The 22,357-nt window shown below is 34.9% G+C and overlaps 1 protein-coding gene across 20 annotated transcripts in view; it reads right to left on the bottom strand.

Moving 5' to 3' along the window:
• Positions 1-22,357, bottom strand: part of trdn (triadin) — a 68,443-nt gene that overhangs the window by 5,329 nt on the left and 40,757 nt on the right. For 8 of the 20 annotated variants that reach the window (XM_073856295.1, XM_073856296.1, XM_073856300.1 and 5 more), the window contains 20 exons: positions 18,344-18,415; positions 15,061-15,156; positions 12,841-12,867; positions 11,765-11,809; positions 11,570-11,614; positions 11,386-11,430; positions 11,222-11,278; positions 11,028-11,081; positions 10,878-10,925; positions 10,305-10,355; positions 10,166-10,213; positions 10,021-10,071; positions 9,364-9,411; positions 9,246-9,287; positions 9,116-9,163; positions 8,592-8,639; positions 6,178-6,216; positions 5,540-5,599; positions 4,873-4,934; positions 2,449-2,479 (listed from right to left, as the gene is read on the bottom strand). In XM_073856295.1, coding sequence (XP_073712396.1) covers positions 2,449-2,479; positions 4,873-4,934; positions 5,540-5,599; positions 6,178-6,216; positions 8,592-8,639; positions 9,116-9,163; positions 9,246-9,287; positions 9,364-9,411; positions 10,021-10,071; positions 10,166-10,213; positions 10,305-10,355; positions 10,878-10,925; positions 11,028-11,081; positions 11,222-11,278; positions 11,386-11,430; positions 11,570-11,614; positions 11,765-11,809; positions 12,841-12,867; positions 15,061-15,156; positions 18,344-18,415 — 1,017 coding nt within the window. Of the gene's footprint in view, positions 1-2,448; positions 2,481-4,872; positions 4,935-5,539; positions 5,600-6,177; positions 6,217-8,591; positions 8,640-9,115; positions 9,164-9,245; positions 9,288-9,363; positions 9,412-10,020; positions 10,072-10,165; positions 10,214-10,304; positions 10,356-10,877; positions 10,926-11,027; positions 11,082-11,221; positions 11,279-11,385; positions 11,431-11,569; positions 11,615-11,764; positions 11,810-12,840; positions 12,868-15,060; positions 15,157-18,343; positions 18,416-22,357 lie in introns of all 20 variants that reach the window. The other 12 variants (XM_073856297.1, XM_073856298.1, XM_073856303.1 and 9 more) reach the window with 6 other exon arrangements.

Below are 22,357 nucleotides of genomic sequence, written 5' to 3'. Positions count from 1 at the left end.
AAAGCCCTGTTTTCAGATTGTTTATGATGAAATAGAACGGTTTTGACTGGAATTTCGACATATGCTGCTGCCCCGAGAATTTTCGGGAGTTTGTTATTTCACCTCCCACCTCTACAATAGGTTGTGCACCAGAACAATCCTTCCTAAAATGCATTAAACTTTCGTTTACAAAGACGTGAAACTCACCGAGTGGTCAGGGGTGTTCACTGGTATGCTCACACAAAAACGCTGCAAAATACGCATTCCAACAGGTGTTTTAGCATTCGTTGTAAACTTGTGGACCTATTTTTCCAAACGCATCACACCCGTACATTCTTCTGTTGAGAGCTTGAATAATAGACACTCCAGCCCAGTTGGTGGCGATAATCCGCCTTTGCCAATTGCAAGAATACAAACAACGTTCCCGGCGCTGAGTAATACCGTACCTCACAGCACATCTAATACAAGTCAATGGAGTTGGACAAAAACGATAAAACCTGTTGGAATGCGTCCTTTGCAGCGATTCCCGTGTGAGCACACCAGCGAACACCCCCGACCACTCGGTGAGTTTCACGTCTTTGTAAACGAAAGTTTAATGCATTTTAGGAAGGATTGTTCCAGTGCACCTATACACACATTGTAGAGGTGGGATGTGAAACAACAAACACCTGAAAATTCTCGGGGCAGCCGCATATGTCGAAATTTCAGTCAAAACCGTTCTATTTCATCATAAACAATCTGAAAACAGGGCTTTAAGTGTAAAATACCGAACTTTAATTATGTAATAATTTGTTTTTTGTAATTAGTTTTTGTATCTCTAGTGAGAAGTTGCTGTAATTTATAAAATAGAACTGAAAAAGTACTTTATACTCCATATAAATTAAGCTCTGTTTTTGGCACAGGCCTACTAAAGGGTTAATGGCGGCACATGGTGATCAACAGTAAAAATGACAAATTTTACCTCTTAGCAAAAAGAAAAACCACCAACAATCAAGAATGCATGACTATATGGTGTCATAGCTTTGCAATCAAAAATGTCGTTATAATGAAAGTCAATGGGGCAAAAAAAGCCATGAACAACTAATTAGGGAGAAAAAAATTAAATCTGATGCTGCACAAAAACTAAAATGCATCAAAGCCAATGTTTCTACTAACGTTTTCCATGCGCAAGACAGTCCGCAATCACTTTTCATGGCGCTTTTCAATCGCATAGAACCCCACGATTTGGTCTGGGTCGGGTAAGCTTACTTTTGGGAGCTTTTCCACTGGGTGCAGTACGTAGTACCCAATACTTTTTTTAGTACCACCTCAGTCAGGGTTTCAAGTGACCTGAGCTGATACCAAAACGTGACTGTAGATCACTGATTGGTCTGAAATAATCGTCACTACCAGCATCATCGCTATAATGTAAGATACCTTCATGCTAGCTTGCGCAGTCTCGAGTAAACCTGTTGTCATCTGTGCTTTGCTATAAGTTCACAAACTCCCTTTTAGCAATGAAAAACATCCACAGGTTGAGAATCAGGAACACCATACCAGTTTTTTCCAGACTTGCAGTTTGTGGCGGCACATTTGCGACGCGCACATCCACATATATGCTTAAATGCAACTTAAATGTGGCTCAACGGAACGCGTCGAGTGACGCCACGGGTGTTTGTACAGAAACTGTCAGGTGAGGCAGAGGTAGTAATAAACGCGATGTGAAAACATCTATTTGTGGTGGTCAATTTAAATTTTGTGGCTGAGGAATTGAGGGATTAATGAATGCATGGGAATGTACAACAACGCTTCCACTTGTATGATGTCACAGCAGTAGGCAGCACAAATATAACGAGACGCCTAATCCCTTCCACTCCGAAGTGTTACTAAACTCGATGGAAAATCTAACCAAGTCAAAGTGAGGTGAGCTGACCCGACCTAACCCAAACCAAACCATGGGGTACTATGCAATGGAAAAGCGCCATTATATTGAATATCGATCATTTTGTGTGTGTATTTTTCCCAAATCAGTGACATCCCTTATGAACTTGGCAATTAAAGAGTTAAAATCATTGAATTTTTGTAAACATTTGTTGGTTTTGATGAGTACGGAGGGTGATTAACAGATTAACTAAAAAAGTGAAAAAAATCGATCCGATACATTTTTACAGCCGTTTAATTTAGTGCGTTTTTTTTGGCAACCCGAAAGGGTAAATTTGAACAAACCACAAGGGTTAAGCTAATTCAACTCTATTTTATAAGATACAGCAACTCATCTCTAGTCAAGATAAAAAAAATCTAAATCAAGTTAAAATGACTTGTAAATCCAATACTTAAATTTGAAGAGCAAAAATTTTACAGCGTACGTGAAAATAATGACAGAATTTTTACTTTTTGGTGAACTATTCATTTTAAACTCAACAAGCAGCTTTGAGAAGCATCACACCATACAATTCTTTACCGCTTGAATGATAAAATATTTAAACGTACTTTCTGGAGTCTGTTCCTCGGCTGGTTTATCTAAAGAGACAAAAAGTGGTAAACAAAATGGGGTTAACAAAGGTTATTCTGTAAGTGATGGTCAGACGTGCTCAGTTCCAAAACCATTATTTTTGTGAAGGTGAGACACAAAATGTAATGGAGACGGTGAACCAATTGATACCAGCAGAGTTTGAAGTTAACATATTGCAATGCTCTAACTAGTCCCTCCAGAAAAACGTGATTATGCGATCGCATGATTTAACGCATAATCAGCCGAAGTCCGCATATTTTGGGCACGGAAATATTTGAAAAAATGCGGCCCCCTCATAAATATGCGGACTTTGGCTGATAATGCGTTATTTTTAGACTTTGGCTGACTTTGGCTTGCCTGATTTCATAATCCCTGCATTTGTGTAGCAAAAATCATATATATCTTAGCAGAAAGTTGAAAAATGTTGCATGTACTTCACACAAGCGCAGCCATGTCCCTTGTTGCCATGGGAACGTTACGAAGTGACGTGATTATGTGACGTGAATATCATTACAACCAAACAGTTTTTGCAAGTTCCCGCAATTTTTGCAAGTTCCTGCTATTTTTTAGCGCACAAAATTGCATAAATATCCTGCATATTCCATCACATTTTTTAAGGAAACGTGCCTTAAGATCAAAGATTTTTGCCCGCAACAATCACAAAAAAAGTTTTTTCTGGAGGGACTGTCTAATACGGGGTTTTTTTAAACTGGGGTCCAGGGACTCCAAGAGTTCTAAGGGATTCCCAAAAAATTTCAGAGAAAATTTGAAGTAGTTTTTTTATTAGGTGTTTATTTCTCATTTCCTGCTACATACATCACATAATTGTTTATATTACCTTTAAATCTTTCTAGTGTGTTTTCTATATCTATAGGTTTATACATCCAGCATTACTCAGTGTAGCAAACTGTATATTCATTATACATAAAAATCAGTGGCGGCTCGTGACTGCTCTTCCGAGGATGCGCCAATTCAAAATAAGTATTCGGATTGTCACATGTGTGGTTCCCTCTTCCAAAATACGCGTCCTGCGTGTGGAAAGATCCCGTGTGCATCCCGTGTCCTGCCAAAATAAGTGCCCGTTACACACGCGTCAAAACCGTTTATGATAAAAAAAAACGCTCACGTTCCCTAAATACACGCAAGACACTCCCTTAACAGTAAACTCTGATTACGCATGAGATTCTGCGTGTATCTGGCAAACGCGAGCGTCTCTTTTCAAGTTCAAGTTCAGGGCAGCAGGCACTTATTTCGGCACGACACGCGACGCACACATGATCTCCCAAAGCGCAGAACACATATTTTGAAATGACGAGCCACACACATGACGGGCTACATACATGTTGTGACAAACTTCGCATTGTGCGCTTCAAAAAAAGAAGTCATCAGCCGTCACTGATAAAAAATCTATAAATTAATAAGTTGATCATATTTCGGGGTCCTAATAGGCCAAACTTGAGATACTGCCATAAGCCCCGTTCACACTGCCAGCGACTTTAAGGCTGTGTGCTGCCTGTTTCTTTCTATTATGTCGTAAGGAGGCGTTCCTAATTCTTGCTGTCCTAGTAACTGTCCACTGCAGTAACTGATAGAGAGGCTTGACGTGACTCCACTGACTTAACTCAAATTAGCAACCTGATCTCACGAATTTCCGTGGCATGGTCACGGAATTTTGTGCTCATTTTTCCGTGGCATTCTCACGGATCTCCGCATTTTTCCGTGGCCCTGCTACGGACTGTCTTTTTCCGTGGCATTCTCACGGATTGGTTACTCGACTGTTTTGTCCTATTTTCTTACCATTTTTGCTTCGGTTTAGGGTTAGATTTACCTGAAATGACATCCTTACCCAAACCCAACTCTTACCCCAACGCCAGGCAACAATTGTTTAAAGTTTAGAAAATATAAAAGAATAAATAGTATAAACCAATATTTAAAGTGACATACTAACGCAAACACCAAATCTAACCCTAAACCGAAGCGAAAATGGTTTGAAAATAGGAAAAAGCAGTTGAGTAACCAATCCGTGAGAATGCCACGGAAAAAGACAGTCCGTAGCAGGGCCACGGAAAAATGCGGAGATCCGTGAGAATGCCACGGAAAAATGGGCACAAAATTCCGTGACTATCACACGGAACTTTGTGAGATCATGTTGCAAATTAGTAGTCGCTCCCAAAAAGTTGCTCACTATTTACATAAAGTTAAAATTCCTCTCGCCAAGCTTCCACTAGAATGAATGAGATCATAACGCTCTGCTGCTACTAGTCGCTGGTGGTGTGAACTGGGCATTAGTATTCGGTTAATTAAAATGAAGTATCTTTGAAGGCAACATAATCATGCTATTAACCTATTGAAATGCTTTCACGTTGGGAGCACACATATAAAAGCAATCTAAGTATATTATCCTTGATCTGCTTCATATCTTGGGTATCTTTAATAGTTTCTTCTTTTGCTGGTACAGGTGATGCTGGAGGTGAAGGAGAACAGTGCTTTTTATGTTATCTATGGTCTTTTCAATGTCTTACACCTTCACATTCATGCAAGCATGTGAATGTGACACCATAATTGCATTCCATTTGAGCATGGAAAGTTACTTAATCAAGTTTAAAATCAAAGCCCTTTATGTGTCAGGAAAGCACGCTCGGTTACGTAACTACAAAGCCATGAAGCGGTGCATAAAAGGTGCACTTGTTTCAGTAATATTCTGTCATGACTTCATCTAAAGTTGTATTACTTGACAGATCCAATTTTCGATTAAATTTAATTCCTGTGCGGATCATGCCGTCACCCATGAAGTAAATGTTAATGTTATATAAGCTAACATGCAGAGGTGTCCATATTACATGAAGTATCCATGAGGAAATGATTATAAAAATAACTTCTCAATATTTTGTGTAAAACTATCAAAAGCCTGAATTTATGCTGTGAGCCGCTACAAATAAAACTCTATAGAAACTTGCATGCATCAGGGTTTTTGCTTGTTAGCTATAGAGATCAAAGGCATTTTTGGGGGCAGACAAGACTCTTTTTTTTCTTCAGAGATGCAAAAAGCCTTTCAGGTCTTAAACTTACCCACAGTTGGTGTTTTAATGGCTTGCTTGGTTTTGGGTGTTGACGCTGCCTTCTTTTTGACTAATGATCAAACAAAATGACACATAGTTTTATTATTAAAAACTACACAGTGTGCACCACTTTTTCTCTTTAAGCATAATATTATAAAAACCTCCATTTAATTTTACAATAATTTCTACTTAATTTTATGAAAGTTAATTTTGATACAGTGGGTCGGCACTTGATCATTCTTTACGTGCTTATCAATTGGAGTAAATAAGAAGTGCCGGCTCTTGGAGTTTTTGACATGTTAGTCCTAACAGAACGTCAATAAAGAAGTTAAAACCACGTAAATATTGCATACTGATTTCCTGTCTGCGAGTCGAGAAGCTTTGCACTCAACAATGCTGTCCATTAGCAATCGAAAACGTGCTGATTTATCTCTCGCGCTGGATGAAGATCGTTCATTAAATTGAGATGTTTATTTAATGATTATCGACTGAGAAGTAACAACAAACCTTTCCTAAACAAGCCAAATGATTTGAGGTATCATTAATGTCCATATACCACTAATATCAATTGAGTTTAACAGTTAATGCTAGGGATTTGAACATGCCTTTAATACTGTATGTAAAAACTATGATCTAATATGATCTTACCTTCTACATCAGGCTTCACTTCCTTCCCAACTCTCTCTTCTTCACATGTAGAAATGAAAAAAAAAAGAATATAATATAGTTGAAGTATAATAATAAATCTTTATTAAAGCTAAAACTGCTGTTTGTAATGATGTGCCAATGCTATGGGGCAGTTGGCAGGGACTTTTCAAAAGAGCTTAGATAAATATTAGATAAATATCATCCAGTGTGATATTTATAACTTTAATTGCTTATTTTCTTAAAACCAGTTGAACCTTTTTAAAGATGACCTGCAAAGTGAATTTCAAGCATTGCCAGACAACATGTATTAAAATGAGAATGTGCTAATTCAGACTTTGGAATCGCTGCTCATCTGAAAAGGCCACATAAGGAAATGACAGATCTGTCATCAGCCCTGCATGAAATAATAATAACTTTAACTTCATGCACAAGCATGAATTTTCTACAAGTTGCTTTTTTAATATATAAGCAATATATTACATTAAACATTTTCATCTGGGTGTACTGTAATGCACTGTCAGAAAAACGGCCCCTAGCTGTCACTGAGGCTGTACCCTTTCAAAAAGTACACCTTTGCACCTAAAGAGCTATATTTAATGTACCTTAAATGTAATTGGTACCAAAAAGTGCATATCAGTACTTCAAAGGTACATGGGACAAAAACTGTTTGGAAAGATTAGAAATAAAAAAATCTTTAAAAAAAAAACTTGTTTTAAAAGTACCCATCAGGTTATTTTCAATGCACATATTTAGTGTATTTATGTTAATTATATGCAATATTGAAGTGAATGGACCTCAAAATGTAAAATGGTGTAACAGCCAATTGTGCCAAAGAATGAGAAGTATTTAATATTTTATCCACCTTGATGGCATGTAAGCATAATCATAAAAAACATTTTTTTTTAAATATAATTTTATTAGTTATTTCTAAATGTAAATTTGAATGCGTTTTTGTAATATTTGTCCTGACATATGCTAAAAACAGCTCTGTTTTCTAAATAATCTTTGACAAATGATGTAAAAACATATATAAAAATATCATATTACACTAAACTAGATGATTATATTTTATTCCACATTTTATGAATATATTTATATTTTAATTAAAAAAAATACTAGCTACACCAATTGACACAGACCGGTTACACCACATTGACATTTTTGCAATTATCCCCCAAATATTCTTTCAAAATGAAATAAAACCAGAAATTTTAGACTTGGTTCTCAAAAAAGAGAATGTATGCAAGTAATCTGCAAATTTATTTTGAAATTTTAACCCTTTTATATTTAATTGAACCATACAAACACAAAATAATTAACGTCATGTCATTGACCCACATATTAGTGCCAAACTCTATACATAGATGGGTGATTCTCACGAAAACTTGGTTTTAAAAATGTCAAACATGAAAATGTAAAAATTGCTTAAATTTACTTTTTTTTCCCACCAGACATTGAAAAACAAAGTCTGGAGTAAATGGGAACATTAATTTAAAAACTTTTACTTATCATTTAACACTTTTTGTAACATAATTTAAAAAATTAGTCCTAAAAAAATCTCATTACCGCAACAGTCAGAAAACATCACCACTGACATATTTTCAAAATGACATGACAAACCTGAAAGAACATAATTTGAAGATTCTGCACATGCATTTAAAATCAAAGTATTATGCTTCTATTAATTAAATTAACATTTAATAAGCATCTGTTGCGGTAATGATAATCAAAATGTCGTGTAAGCATTCTGACAAGACAATATTTCAAATTAACTGTAAAAAAAATGATCTTACCTGGTAACCATCTTGAAGTAACTGGTCCATGTGCTTGGTCACTCCAAATCAAACTTTATTAAAATTCTGTATGTGTGCTTAAACTGTTCTCAAAAAGTGTTGCGGAGGATGAGAACATCAGGCATGGACACATCATTTTCCTAATTTTTCTTCATTATTATTATACATGAATATTCAGTAAATATTTTTTCTGTCATCTAAAGTAGTCTAGCAAAGCATCAATTTTTTTTTATATTTTTGTGTTAATTTGATTAAATTACAACATAACGCATGTTCAAACACAGCCGGACACATTGCAGTAATGAGAATTTCACCAGAAAATGAGATAAAATTTACAATTATAAATTCTTATGTTGAAATCACACATTGTGCAAGGTAGAACACAGTATTGTGTTAATTCTGATGCTTTTTAATGTTACTATATTACACATTTTAAAGCTAAAATCATTAATGCCGTGGTGTTTCAATGGTTTCGTGAGAATCACCCAGATATCTATACCTAAATGGTACATATTAGGGCCTTTTATTGGTCCAGTGACAGCTTGGGACAATTTTTTTACCATTGTTTCTGACAGTGTGTACAGTACATAGGCCTACACACTTTGCACTATGTGAACTCACCCTTGTTTTTTGTTGCTGCCACTTTTGCCTTCATTGTAACTGCTGAGTCTTTAGCAAAAAAAAGAGATTGAAAATATAAGATTTGTGATTTCTGGATTATACATAACTGTATAGCAAAGAAACTATAAACATGCATTCATCAACTCAATTTACTGTTTATCAATAAAGCATCTATAATTTTATTTCATCCTGCTTCAGTGGCTTCTGTGAATTTCTCTAAATGAAAACAATTACTAACCAAACATTTGCTGATATTACACATGTAGACAGAAGAAAGGTACTAAGTACACTACACTTTAAAATGGTCCAAATACGGTTCCATTTAGGTACAAACAAGTACCTTTGAGCTACCAACATGTACTTCTGAGGTACTAATATGCACACTGTGGTGTATTTTTTGAAAAGGTACCACCGCATTCACAGCTTTTGTACTTTTTTCTGAGCGTGTATACAAATATCAACTTATTAAATACTGACAACATCAACAATAATAATCATATAATAATATGTAATAATATACATACCTTTCTTTCCAGAGGTAGGTTTTGGTCTTTCTCTGATGATCACTTTCTCTGTTAATGATCAAATTAAACATGGGTCTCATGAATATTAAACTACTGTTAAATGAGTTCCTGAACCATTTATCTGAATTACCTGTTCTTTTAGCTCTCTGTTTCCCAGCTGTTGGCTCAAAGTCTTAAAAAAATGCTTTATTTAGTTTAAAAATAGATGTTAAATTAAACTCAAACCATATTTTTTCAATAGTCATTACCTTTCTTAGCAGGCGCAGGTTTTACTTTGTCTTTTACACCTGCCAGCTCTTGAACAAGATACAAGTGAATACATACATTCATATTTTAGAAAACAATACAAATACATAAAATATAAGAAAAAATATTTACATCTCACATGATTCCTTGCATTTTAACATAAATAAGAAATATTAAATGAGAAATATTACATGTTTTATCCACCTTGATTGCATGTAACGTAATCATCAATATATATAATATATATAAAATATTAAAATATCTATTAGTTATTTCTAAATGTAAATTTTTATGCATTTTTGTAATATTTGTCCTGACTATGCTGAAAACAGCACTGTTTTCTAAATAATCTTTGACAAATGATGATAAAAATGTATGTTAAAAAATCATATTACACTAAACTAGATGTTTATATTTTATTCCACATTTTTATGAATATATTTATATTTTAATTAAAAAAATACTAGTTACACCAGTTGACACAGACCGGTTACACCACATTGACATTTTTGCAATTATCCCCCAAATATTCTTTCAAAATGAAATAAAACCAGAAATTTTAGACTTGGTCCTCAAAAAAGAAATCTGCAAATGTATTTTGAATCTCACATGATTCCTTGCATTTTAACATAAATATGTCCATTTTAAATTAATCTCACCTTCCTTCTTCGCAGGACTTGTTTTGGCTTTTTCTTTTGGTGCAGCTGGTTCTGAAATTAGAAGTAAAAGTTTTATCATCCCTTCAACTAATAACTAAAACACAGCAGGATTTTGCCGCAGACACTAACTCGACTTCTTTCATACCTTTCTTCTTTGTGGTTTCTTTTGGCTTTTCTTTAGCAGCTTCAGGTTCTTAAGAAAATACAACATTAACAATTTATTTATTTTTAACAAACTAAAGTGCAAAATGTAGATTTCAATCTCAAATTTATTTTAAAATTACCTTTCAGTATTGTGGGCGCTTGACGGGTTGTTAAAATAGGAACCTCTGATTCTGAAAAACAGGGCGTTTTCATTATAGTGATGTGAAGAACCTGTGTATTAAAACTTGTGAGGTAATTACAAGCAGCTTGCGAAGGTCAAGATAATGATGGTACAGATAGTTTTTCACTGTCAAAAAATTGTCCTTTGCTGTCACTGGAGCGTTACGCTTTTAAAAAAAAAAATACACCTTTGCATCTAATGAGTTCATGTTAGTACCTCAGAGGTATACCAAAGAGTGCATAATAATAATACCTCAAAGGTAAATATGGCACCAAATGTATACATATCTGTACCTTAATGGTGTTTAGGACCTTTATAACCCCAGTGACAGCTTGGGACCATTTTTGACAGTGTTAGTATGAAAATCTACAAAAAAGATTTGGTCACATGCACTTATAACCACGGCCATAACATGTCTCAACTTCATTTAACCATTGCATTTAGTGCATAATGTCTGATTAAACAATTGGGACACAAGTGTTAGTGTTGACAGCTTTTTCAGTTATAGCCAGACTTATCTTGTTTTAAATACCTGGAATAGCCGATGGTGGTAGTGGACTACTTGTGACTATATGATGCACTGTAAGATAAAATATAAGTTGGTTTCAGAGTATTAAAGGATAGACAGTACATGATTTTACAGTACATGATGTTTTATAGTGTATATGGCTGCATTACTCACCATACCAGCCAGGGGGCGCTGGACAATACACAGGTGTAGGTCGGCACATAGGAACTGTTTTATGGGATCATAAAAAGAAAAGTTCAGTATTACAACAGATTGACTCCAGATTGCATCGTATTGCTACTGTCTTTTTACATTATGTGAAATGTAACACAGTGTAATATTAAAATAACACATGACAAGAAACTCACGGTCGTTCATGGGCACTGGTGCCGCCAATACTTCAATATCATTTGAGACTCTGGGCTCTGTTATTGTGAAAAAGAAATCAGTTTAATGCATTTTTTTTTTTTTTAGAAATTCTGTCAGTGACTTCAAATACATATGCAAAGTATGATCAGACGTTCTGATTTACTTCTCTTTCTGGGTATGTTTACAGCCTCTGTCTTTACTCTTGGTGCTGTAAATCAGAAAGCAAATGTGTGTTAGTTTAAAGTATTCAATATTAATGGCATAATAATTGATTTAAAAAAAAAAAATTCACGTGATGATGCTAAAAAAACAGGAATTTTTATGTTTATGAATATGAAATATTTTACCTTTTTTTGCTTTCTCTAGTCTTTTTCTAACTGGAGATTCTTTTTCTGAACAAATGTCAGTAAAGAGGTAAAAATAACAACAATAACAGAACAAAGGCACTCACATTTACTCACAAAACAACAATAACATATAGCTACACTTTTGCTGTTCTACTATGAGTAAATATAATATTGAATATTTCATTTCTACTTCACCTTTTCTCTGTTTAAGCAGGGGTTCCCTTCTCTTGACCTCTGGTTCTGAAAAAAAAACCAGATTAAACAATTTTTCACAACTGATCATAACTTGTTTAATATCTCATAGTTGCAACAAATTTGCTACAACATAACAACATTGTGGCCAAACAGAAGGACATTTCACTGAGCTCTTTCAATACAGCTATAAAATTTATTGAATCTGAATATAATAAGTGTAAGTTGCATTATTCAGAGTATAAAAGACAAAGAAATGTCCCAGAATGCTGTTGTAAAGTGTCATAATATTTTTATTATTGCATTATTGACCAGCCCTGTTTTGCTTACCTAATTTATGTACTGTATGTTTTCTTTGGAAACATATATAAAATGCCTTATCAACACATTAGTCTTTACACTATTACAGAAATATTTTATAGGCTTGTAGAGCTCCAAAAACGTACAGCACGCATTTTGCAATAGAAACAGACAGGTGCCTAAAGCTAAACCAGGTTTAATCAAACCAAAGAATACATATACTCTTGCGCTTAAGGGTGACTCTTTCAGCTGTAGATCGAAAAACAATTAGGCATGAATCAGGCATAACAGATTAGTTTAACTAGTGATCCCTGCAGCTACATGTCACTTTATGATGCCTAAATTATTGATACATTTAACTGTTCCTGTAAAATAAAGCTTTGTCAGATTCATCATCCATGAAATATTTTGAAATACATTATATCAATATAATATATTGGCATAATGTAGTACACTTGCTGGGATAAGTTTGAAATGTGTTTATTTAGTGTAAATGGTATGCACCAGCAGGGGGCACTATTGTGTTTGTTACAAAATAAAATTATGAGAACAAATTTTTAAATAGAACCATTCTCCTGCCTTAAATGATGTCCTTCTAAACAGGTTCTTACACATTATAAGTAATTGTTTAATATCTGATTTAATTAACTTAGAAATGTAGTTTAGAAATGTACTATTGGTGGTGACAGTCATTCCCACTGTTTACATGATGCAAAACGTAAAAAGGCATAGAGGAATTTTTCACAAACAAAATAATAATTTGAATAAAAGTCGTGTACCTCTTTTCTTGACTCTCTCGGGTTCAGCTGAAAGGAAATAAAGGAAACGAAATGAGTGATATGTCTCAATCAGCTGTAAGTCTATATGTAGCCTATAGGGAACTGGCAAAGCCCCTGGCTCACCAACTATACATTCAGTAGCCTATTTTTATGTTGTTAAACGTCAATACTGCTATTTGCAAACTAATCAAAGATTATTTTTATGCTGTTTAAACCCATTATGAAAAATAATTTGACTGCTTCATACTGTATCTGAGCAACATTATAGACCCCTTCACGGTTCACGTCACAGGCTGTTCCCACTGCGCATGACGGGGTCAGAAAAGTCATTACAGCAGATTCAGTTGCGTATTATTCGGTATCGTCAAAAATGCCTACTTACGTCGTGGGCTGTGAAAATCGCACCAGGTCTTCCGTTAAGTTTTCGCGAGTCATGCAGAATCTCAAAAACAAAAAAATACAACATCTGCGTCTGCAAGCAATTAACGTGCAGACTGGGACAATGCAAAGATCAAAGAGGCTTGTGTTTGTAGTGCTCACTTCATTTGAGGTAAGTCATCATTTTTCAGCACTGTTAGATTAAATTATAAAGCCTAAATGGTATGAACAGTTCGACCCCGTGCTGCGCGCGCACCCGATAGTCATTCAATGTTTACAAACCTTGAAGGGGTCTATAGATCAATATTAATCATTAATGTTAACTACATGGTGTTTCCTACATTTCCTGACGTGTTTGCTTCTGTTGATATTCTTTAAAAACTTAAAAATAAAACTGGTATTGTGTATTGAGTCTTGTGTAATTTTAAGCTGAGGCAAATGTGATGTGAATTTCAAGAGAACAGGGAGCGGATGTTTGTGTTTGCGGTGCATTGTGGGATTTTTAGTTTTGATCAAGGAAAGATGATGTAAATACACTTAATTTTTATCGTGTTAAATTGAAAACATCATAACAACACAAGCTTGAAATAATGTGGCTTAGTATAAGTATATGCTCTACATCAGTGTTTCCCAAACTTTTTACAATGGTGTAGTAGGCTATCCCTACAAGAATTTCCCTCTCTGGATTAACCGGATTTACACACAGTCACACAATACTACATAAACTATAATTTTTTAATGGATTATGTAGCCTATAGATATTATGTCATGTATTATATTAATATCAAAACCATGCAACACAAAAAATAACTCGCAAAAAGAACTTTGAATGTATGACCCATTTATTAGGCTTGTTCGACTTCATGAGGCGCCAAGAACCGACCGCCGGATGACGTCAAAGTACCGCGAGAGCGATTCGCGAAATCAAACGAAGGAGTTTGCTTTTAAATCGCTCTCGCGGAATTTTGACGTCATCCGGCTGTCGGTTTTGCGGCGCCGCATGAAGTCGAACAAGCCTACGGGTGTGCGGAGAGCGAACATGAACGTCAATCTCCACTGTCTCGCGGTGGATTATCGGATAGGGAGTGCAGAAAAAGTCTTTTTCGGATAGGGAGTGCAGAAAAAGTATTTTTTCTGCTGCAGTGCAAACTAAGGTAAGACTCTCTTACCTCAAAATGTACGGTGCACGTACGTGTGTCAAAGCGGAAATGGGAAATGTTGCTAATTAATTTGTAGATTTCATTCGGCATCGCCCAGACCGACCGCATGACATCACAATCACACTCGCGCTGTAGCATCGTTCTCGCGGTACTTTGATGTCAGCAGTTTGTCTGTGAGGAATACACTCATAAGTCTTAAAATAGTATACATAATCCCACAAACTCGGTTGTTATCCTTGCTTCGGTAAGTTTTTGAAAGAAAAAAAAAAAAAAAACGTAGGCCAATGCTAAATGTAGCCTAAGTTTGGGAACCACTGCCCTATAGAAAGCATAGAAATTGTTTTTTCTGCCGTAGATAACCAGATAACGAATTTAATGCATCTTTGTTTTACATACTAAAGTTATATTTTAATTACAAATACTGTTTACAAATCAGTAAATTATATCATTATTTCTACATGCAGTTTGTTGAAATGAGTAAACTCTTGGTCAGTTGCAGATAAAGCTGATGATAATTGTTAGAACAGAATGTACACATATCTGTCAGTCATGTAACAGGTCAGTAAGACATTGCCATTGTGACTTATGGTGTAGTTCTGTAATGCAACCAATTACAGAAAATATGCCCAGGCTTTTTAAACCAACATGCATGATATTGACCTTGCAAGTCAATATCAAATACCTTTTTCTTCCTTTGGTTTAGTGACTTGGGCTTTTTGTGGCTGTTTGCGTATTTCTGAATGCATACAAGGACAGGCAAAGGGCTCTTTTTGTTCTTCTAAATGCAAAGAAATGCAAAATATTAATTGCCACTGCTGGATTAATTCCATTAAATTTCTTAAATTTTAGCTTTCAGTTTATGTGGACTCCTACTGTATGTGTCCTTGTCCTAACGGAGAGGCAAATACTGTGTCATTATGACAGGATGTGTAAACCAAATAAAAAATCACTTACCTACACCAATAAAAAAAATGTAAATGCATAATTTGAAACTCTGATACACCATAATGCAATTAGCAGTTCTATTAGATTAGCCTTGTTTTAATCAACAGATAATGATAAGGATCATATTGGCTGCTAAACATAGATGTAAATACCCAGTCTTCTACAGCTTAATCCATTGATGTCATTATCTTTAAAACGCATAATGTGCTTATGATATCAGAGGCCAATGCCAGTTTTTGCATCCATTAATCAAAATGTCATTACAAGAATTAATTTTTAAAGTGGTGGCAGTAAATCACAGGATATAAATATGACACCTTCATTATAAGTTTGGATTGCTTAAATTTGTCAGAATGAATGTGACACTTTTGATTAAATGCCAACCGGTTAGTAAAGATGTGAAAATAAAAACAGGTTGACAATACGACCAAAAATTATGACACGAATGTTTTGGATTTCAAGAAATCTTTTTGAATAAAATAACTATATTGAGATTTAAACTCGAAAGCTGTTTTTTGATTGCACCGCTTACATGCTCGTTGGGAATTATATTCAAAGTGCCTTTAACCTAAAATGCTAATGCCATTTTTCATTTCAGTCAACCTTGAAGCCGAGTGCATGATCTGTGTTATTAAAACAGCTTGCTTTCTTTCTTGCATTGTTTTTTCACTGACCTTTGGTGCTGCAGTTTATTAGCTAATAAAACACATTTACACTCTCCTGATTAAAATCAGCAGGGCAGTGGGGAAAACATTGAACAGCTGTAAAATAGGATATTATCCCTACAACTTGTTTTACCATTGAAACTTTATGTATTGTTTTTTGTTGAAATTGACTTTAAATTGGCACCTGGGCAAATTCACTAAACAGACTCTTTTGCAAATGGATTTGCACACTTGCACACAGTAAATATGGCGGATTATGTAAGTCTGCAGCAAGAACAGTAGTCAATATTTGGCCATTTTGGGATTATACATAATAGAATATTTGAAGAGTTTCGTTGCAAAAAGAGATAAATCCATTTTTTTACATTTTTGTCAAAACATGTTTATTATTATGTTATTATCTTGTTTTATGGTGCTACTTAGCTGTATTTTTTAAGTTATGAAGGTTTAAATCAAAACAAACCAACTGCAGTTGAATTGATATTAATTGGAATGCACAACCAAAAAATTTGATTTCTGAACAAATAAAAAAAACGGAGTTATCTCGTTTTGCAACGAAACTCTTCATTTGTATCCATTATTGTGTATATTGCACACTGTTTTTTTACTGTCGGAAACAATGGTCAAAAAATGGTCCCTATAGCTGTCATTGGGCCAGTACCCTTTATAAAGGTCCTAATTTGTACCATTTAGGTACATATGGGTGATTTTCACAAAATCCAGATTTAGAAAGTGTCCAGTATCAGAATTTTTAAAAAGCCCTTGAAGCCAAATTTTTGCACATATAGGGGCGGTTTCCCGGACAGGGATTAGACTAGTCCTAGACTAAAACATTTTTAAGAGCTGTACAAACTGAAAACAACTTGAACTGACATATTTTAAAATACATCAGTGCTCTTTGTTTTGCTTCAAAATGCACACAGGTAATGTTTTTAGTTAGGCATGTTTGTTCAAACTAGTTATATTTCCTAATTAAACTAAGGCCTAGTCCTGGATTAAGCTAATCTCTGTCCGGGAAACCGCCCCATAAGATTAAGGTCTGAACTTACTATAACCATTATTTTTAGAGGATTTAAACATATTTCTTATAAATTTATATACATTTTTTTTTTAATATCATTATAAAAAATTGTCATTACCGCAACATGATATTACATTAAATATATGCATTTACAAACTCATGTTTTGGTAATGAGAACTAAAAAGTTGTCTAGGTACTATGACAAACAAAATTTCAACTTTTATCTGGAGGGAAAAAATAAGAACTGCTTACCTGATAGCCATCTTTAGTGTCACAGTCAATTATGTCCCTTCCAACAATTTTTTTTTTTTGAAGATGTTAGTTCCTTGAGGGCTTAAACAATGATTGAAAATTGTTGCGGAGGATGAGAAAATTGGCCTAGGACACCTTTATATTCCTTATTTTTGTCTCTACATTTACCAATGATCACCGATTACCACATGTTTCTTTAAGGGGATCGCACACCGGCCGCGCAGCTCGGCGCCGCGCAGCGCCGCGTCGCGCCTAGGAGAACTCGGAGGTATTGTAAACCGGAAGTGCACATTAAATAGCGCGAGCTTCGTCAGATAGCGTCTACTTCAAAATGTAAAATATACGTTAACAGCTAATGTTAATCCTTAATGATGTGGGACAAATATGATGTTATTTAATGTTAAACTATGTGAGTGGCGCTCTGTGGCGCGACAGGGATTAGAACAACTTCCTGAGTCACAGCTGGGTGGCGCGGACAGTCATAGAAAACAATGTGTTACATTTTTTTTAGAACGGCGCGGCGCTGAGCTGCGCGGCCGGTGTGCGATCCCCTTTACTGTAAATGTTTATAGTATAACATGCACTGAAGCTTTTTATTTTTTAGATTTGTTAATTATACATTTTTCCACGTCAATGAACCCAAATCCAGTCATGGACACGTTGCGGTAATGAAAATTTTCCTCTTAAATGTTGAAAAACAACAAAATTGGTTTGTATGATGTCTTTGAATTTGAAATCATGTGCAAAATAGTACTGTACATGAAGAGATGTTTGTAACTGTTTCTTATTTTGATACTCTTACTTTGTATTTACTTTTTTTATCAAGATGTTTCATTACACCTCATTAGTCTAATTTCGCAAGAATCACCTATCCTTTAATATTGGTATTAACCATTGAAGTGCATGTAATGAACAGTGGCCAAACCCTGAAAGTACCACTGCCTGAAGCTTGCATTAACATTTAAGAAAAGAGAGACTTAAAATTATAATTTTTTTCCACAGCAATCCACAGTGTCTATCTAGTTGCGTTATTCCTGTATATAGAGAAAATAGCAACAGTTACATTGTAATTGTGTACTGACCTTCCTTTTCTTCCTCTGTCGTTTTCACAGGTATCTCAGCTTTCTCTTCTGCCTTCGATTCCTCGTCTGCTGCTGTTTCAACAAAAAACAAAACGAGGTGAGTTTTATGGCCTCGAAAGAAAGAGCTGACAAAAGACACAAACATTTAGCTCAACGCAGACACGTGAACTCTGATGTTTAGATCCTTTTTAAACTTTGTTTGTGCTTTTATGGGAGTTTGTTCATCCCCATGGGTCAAAATGGATCTCTTCAAGTCCCACATTTCTGCTGTCTTCTATCCCAGCAGGTTTCTTTTTCTCAGCAGGGATTTATTTTGTTGTGTGAAACACATCTAATGACGTTCCTGATAGAAGAATGACGAAATAGCTGCTGGTGCCTGCGGCAGGGTCGACTTTCTTATTTTTTCATGCCTGTTCGCTTCTGTAGATGGAATCGGGCGCTGTTATCTTATTGTTGTCACTTTCAAAGAAGCACATCAATTTAAAGAACTGATGTACAGATGTAAAGATTGCCGCGAAAACATGTCTTTTCCTAAGTTAAAAATATTCAACTAAATTATTTTTTTCTGATCAACACAAAAAAGGTCTTTTAATAGATGATGGTAAGCACACAGCTAATTGGAACCATTGACTTCCATTGTAAATAAAACCAAATACGATGGAATTCAATACCGGCAACTTTGTGCTTACCATCTTTTATCAAAATATCTTCTTTATCATTTATTACAATAGTTCCATAATATTTGGTTTCCTACTATGGAAGTCAATGGTTACAATCAACTGTGTGCTTACCGTTCATTTATAAGAAATTCATACAGGTTTGAAACAACATGAGGATGAGAAAATTATGACAGAATAAAAATGAAAAAATAGTTTGGGTGAACTATCCCTTTAAGTGAATTGTTGCTACTATGGCATGTTAAAAAGGTTATTCTAGATGACTATCCAACATAATGACCTTTTCCCTTTTACCAAATCTATTCAAAATGAAAGAATCAATACTTCATGTAGTGTTTTGCCATATGCAGTTATATAGTCCTGGCAGTGTTTCATTATTGACACTTCTAATATCAATGGTTACGATCAACTGCATCAATCAATTGCATTTCTGAGAGAAATGCATTTTCAATTCTCTGTATGTACTGTACATGTGGAAGAATTGACAATAAAGCAGACTTAAAGGATTAGTCAATTTTCTTAAAAAAAATCCAGATAATTTACTCACCACCATGTCATCCAAAATGTGGATGTCTTTCTTTGTTCAGTTGAGAAAAAATTATGTTTTTTGAGGAAAACATTCCAAGATTTTTCTCAATTTAACGGACTTTAATGGACCCCAAAACTTAACAGATTTAATGCAGTTTAAAATTGCATTTTCAATGGAGTATCAAAGGACTCTAAACGATCCCAAACAAGGCATAAGGGGTTTATCTAGCAAAACAATTGTCATTTTTGACAAGAAAAATAAAGAATATGCACTTTTAAACCACAACTTCTCGACTATCTCCGGTCCTGTGACGCGCCAGCACGACCTCGCGTAATTGCGTAATGCCGTGGAAAGGTCACATGTTAAATATATGAAATGCACATTTGCGGACCATTTTAAACAATAAACACAAAGACATTAATTATTATCATTCGACATATGACAACGTCGGAATGATCCTCTTTCTTCACACTTGAAAACACTGGTGGGCGTAGTTTCGCATACGTCATCCGTGACCTATTGACGTGATGACATATTGCCTAAGGTCGCGCTGGCACATCACAGGACCGGAAATAGACGAGAAGTTGTGCTTAAAAGTGCATATTTTTTCATTTTTCTTGTCAAAAATGACATTTGTTTCGCTAGATAAGACCCTTATGCCCCGTTTGAGATCATTTAGAGTCCTTTGAAACTGCAAGTTTAAACTGCATTAAAACTGTTAAGTGTTGGGGTCCATTAAAGTTCATTAAAATGAGAAAAATCCTAGAATGTTTTCCTCAAAAAACATAATTTCCTCTCGACTGAACAAAAAACACATCAACATTTTGGATGACATGGTGGTGAGTAAATTATCTGAATTTTTTTAAAACTTATATCCAGATCTGTACAAGTAGGCCCTTTTTTACAGGCACTCCAAGTATACAAGTTCTCCCGACTCATCTCTGTGTAATTTTGTGTCTATGTTGTTTCAGCATGGGATTAGATTTCCATCTTTCACTATACACATGGGTTTATCCCCAAACGCCACTGTGGTTTTAATCTAATACCCAGAAGAATCTCTGGCACCAAGGGGAAATTAGAAAATAATTGGAAGGAGAAGAACACAGATCTAATCTCACTGATAGAAACTTTATCACAAACAGAGATCCTTGTCATTATAGGAATAGATTCAATTTTACCCTGCCATAAAGCTTGTGTTTGTATGTAAAGCATGGATATAATCGATAATATGATTTTGCACATCCTTAAAATAACAACAACTATATTATTGCAAACGATAATATTGCATGTTTTGGCATTCGGTAGCATACTGCAGTGGTTTATATGCATTAATGAGATGATGAGAGGTTTTCCTTTCAATCTTCTTATTAATTTATATACACAAAACTTATCAACAAAAAATCGATTAAAATTAAGAGACAAATTATATGAAACGAAATTCGTTTTAAAGTAGCAAACAAAACTTAAATAAAACTCGAAAATTATGTCTGACGCACTCCATTTCTCCTGTCATATAGGCCTTCAAGCCATTACAGTGCCTTATATATGGCATTTAAAATTACAGTCTGTCTTTCGTAAAAAGCAAATTAAATTGAAACAAAACAAAACATAAACAACATTACAACAATATTCAAACCCAACAATACTCAAACAAATATTAAACAGACAATCTTTTTTTTCTTACTATTCTGGGGAAAACCTCCATTGCAAACCTCCATTTGCCTAAATTAAAATCAATTTAACTTTAAAAATGGTGCACTGTCACATTAACACCAGCTGTTCGTTTACACAAGACTCGGTCTACATTCATTTATACGGCAGCACAACCTTGGAGTTCCCAAACTAAAACAGGTCTGCCGCGTTTACAAACGACTCCATTTATGAGTGTTGAAAACTGGTTGCACCAATAAATGCCGATATACACTAATAATATGTGGCCGATAACTATTCTGAATCGCACAGTCGATATTATTCACAGCTATTTCATGGACTACGGCTTTTGATCAGTAAGTCCTTATCGATCTGAAATCACTGTTAGTTTGGGTTGTTTATTACATGCATTTAAAAAAGCCACACCCGTCAAACATAATCATTATACTAGGGCTGCACGATTTGGGTAATTTTTCCCATTGCGGTTATTCATGCTAATATTGCGATGTGCGATTGCGATTATAATAAATGGTATCATGAGTCAACTTGATGGGTTTTAAGGAAAATCCACACAAAGTTTAGTGATAATGCTAAAATGTGTATTTGTAAAACTAGAAATGTTTTCGTATTGCCACATGATGTAGCAACTGCTCAGGTTCAGTAATCCTAAATCCAAAATACCAATCCAAAAATAATTTTTTTAGCTACCAGATCACTGTCAACCTCCTCTGCATCCATCTTCGCACTGGTATTTCCGCACTGCGCACACACAAGTGACGACGCACACCACACACTTGCACTGCCTGTTTTGTTCGTTTTTCTTTCTTTTTTTAAACAGCAAGGAAAATCATCAAAGTGTTATCAGAAAGTTTGTGTTAACAAGTCCACACAGTTATTTATTTAATATAATTGCAACATTTTGCTGTCATATAATCGCACAGGCTGACATCGCAATTGCGATGCGATTAATTGCGCAGCACTACATTATACATATTCTTTATTATCATGAAAATACCTGAAAAAGGTTTGAAGAACAGCAATATAAATATATGCTTAAACCATCTCTTGGAGCTGCGTGTATATGGTTCTTCGTTCTTCGGCTTTTGGATGTACCGGCATTTCACCGTAATTCATTAAGAAGCATAGCAAGCATCATCG

This window comes from Misgurnus anguillicaudatus, chromosome 18 (genome assembly GCF_027580225.2).
Source record: "Misgurnus anguillicaudatus chromosome 18, ASM2758022v2, whole genome shotgun sequence".
Classification (NCBI taxonomy): Eukaryota; Metazoa; Chordata; class Actinopteri; order Cypriniformes; family Cobitidae; genus Misgurnus; species Misgurnus anguillicaudatus.
The sequence above is the reverse complement of the archived record's forward strand: the minus strand, read 5'-3'. Positions and strand labels throughout refer to the sequence as shown.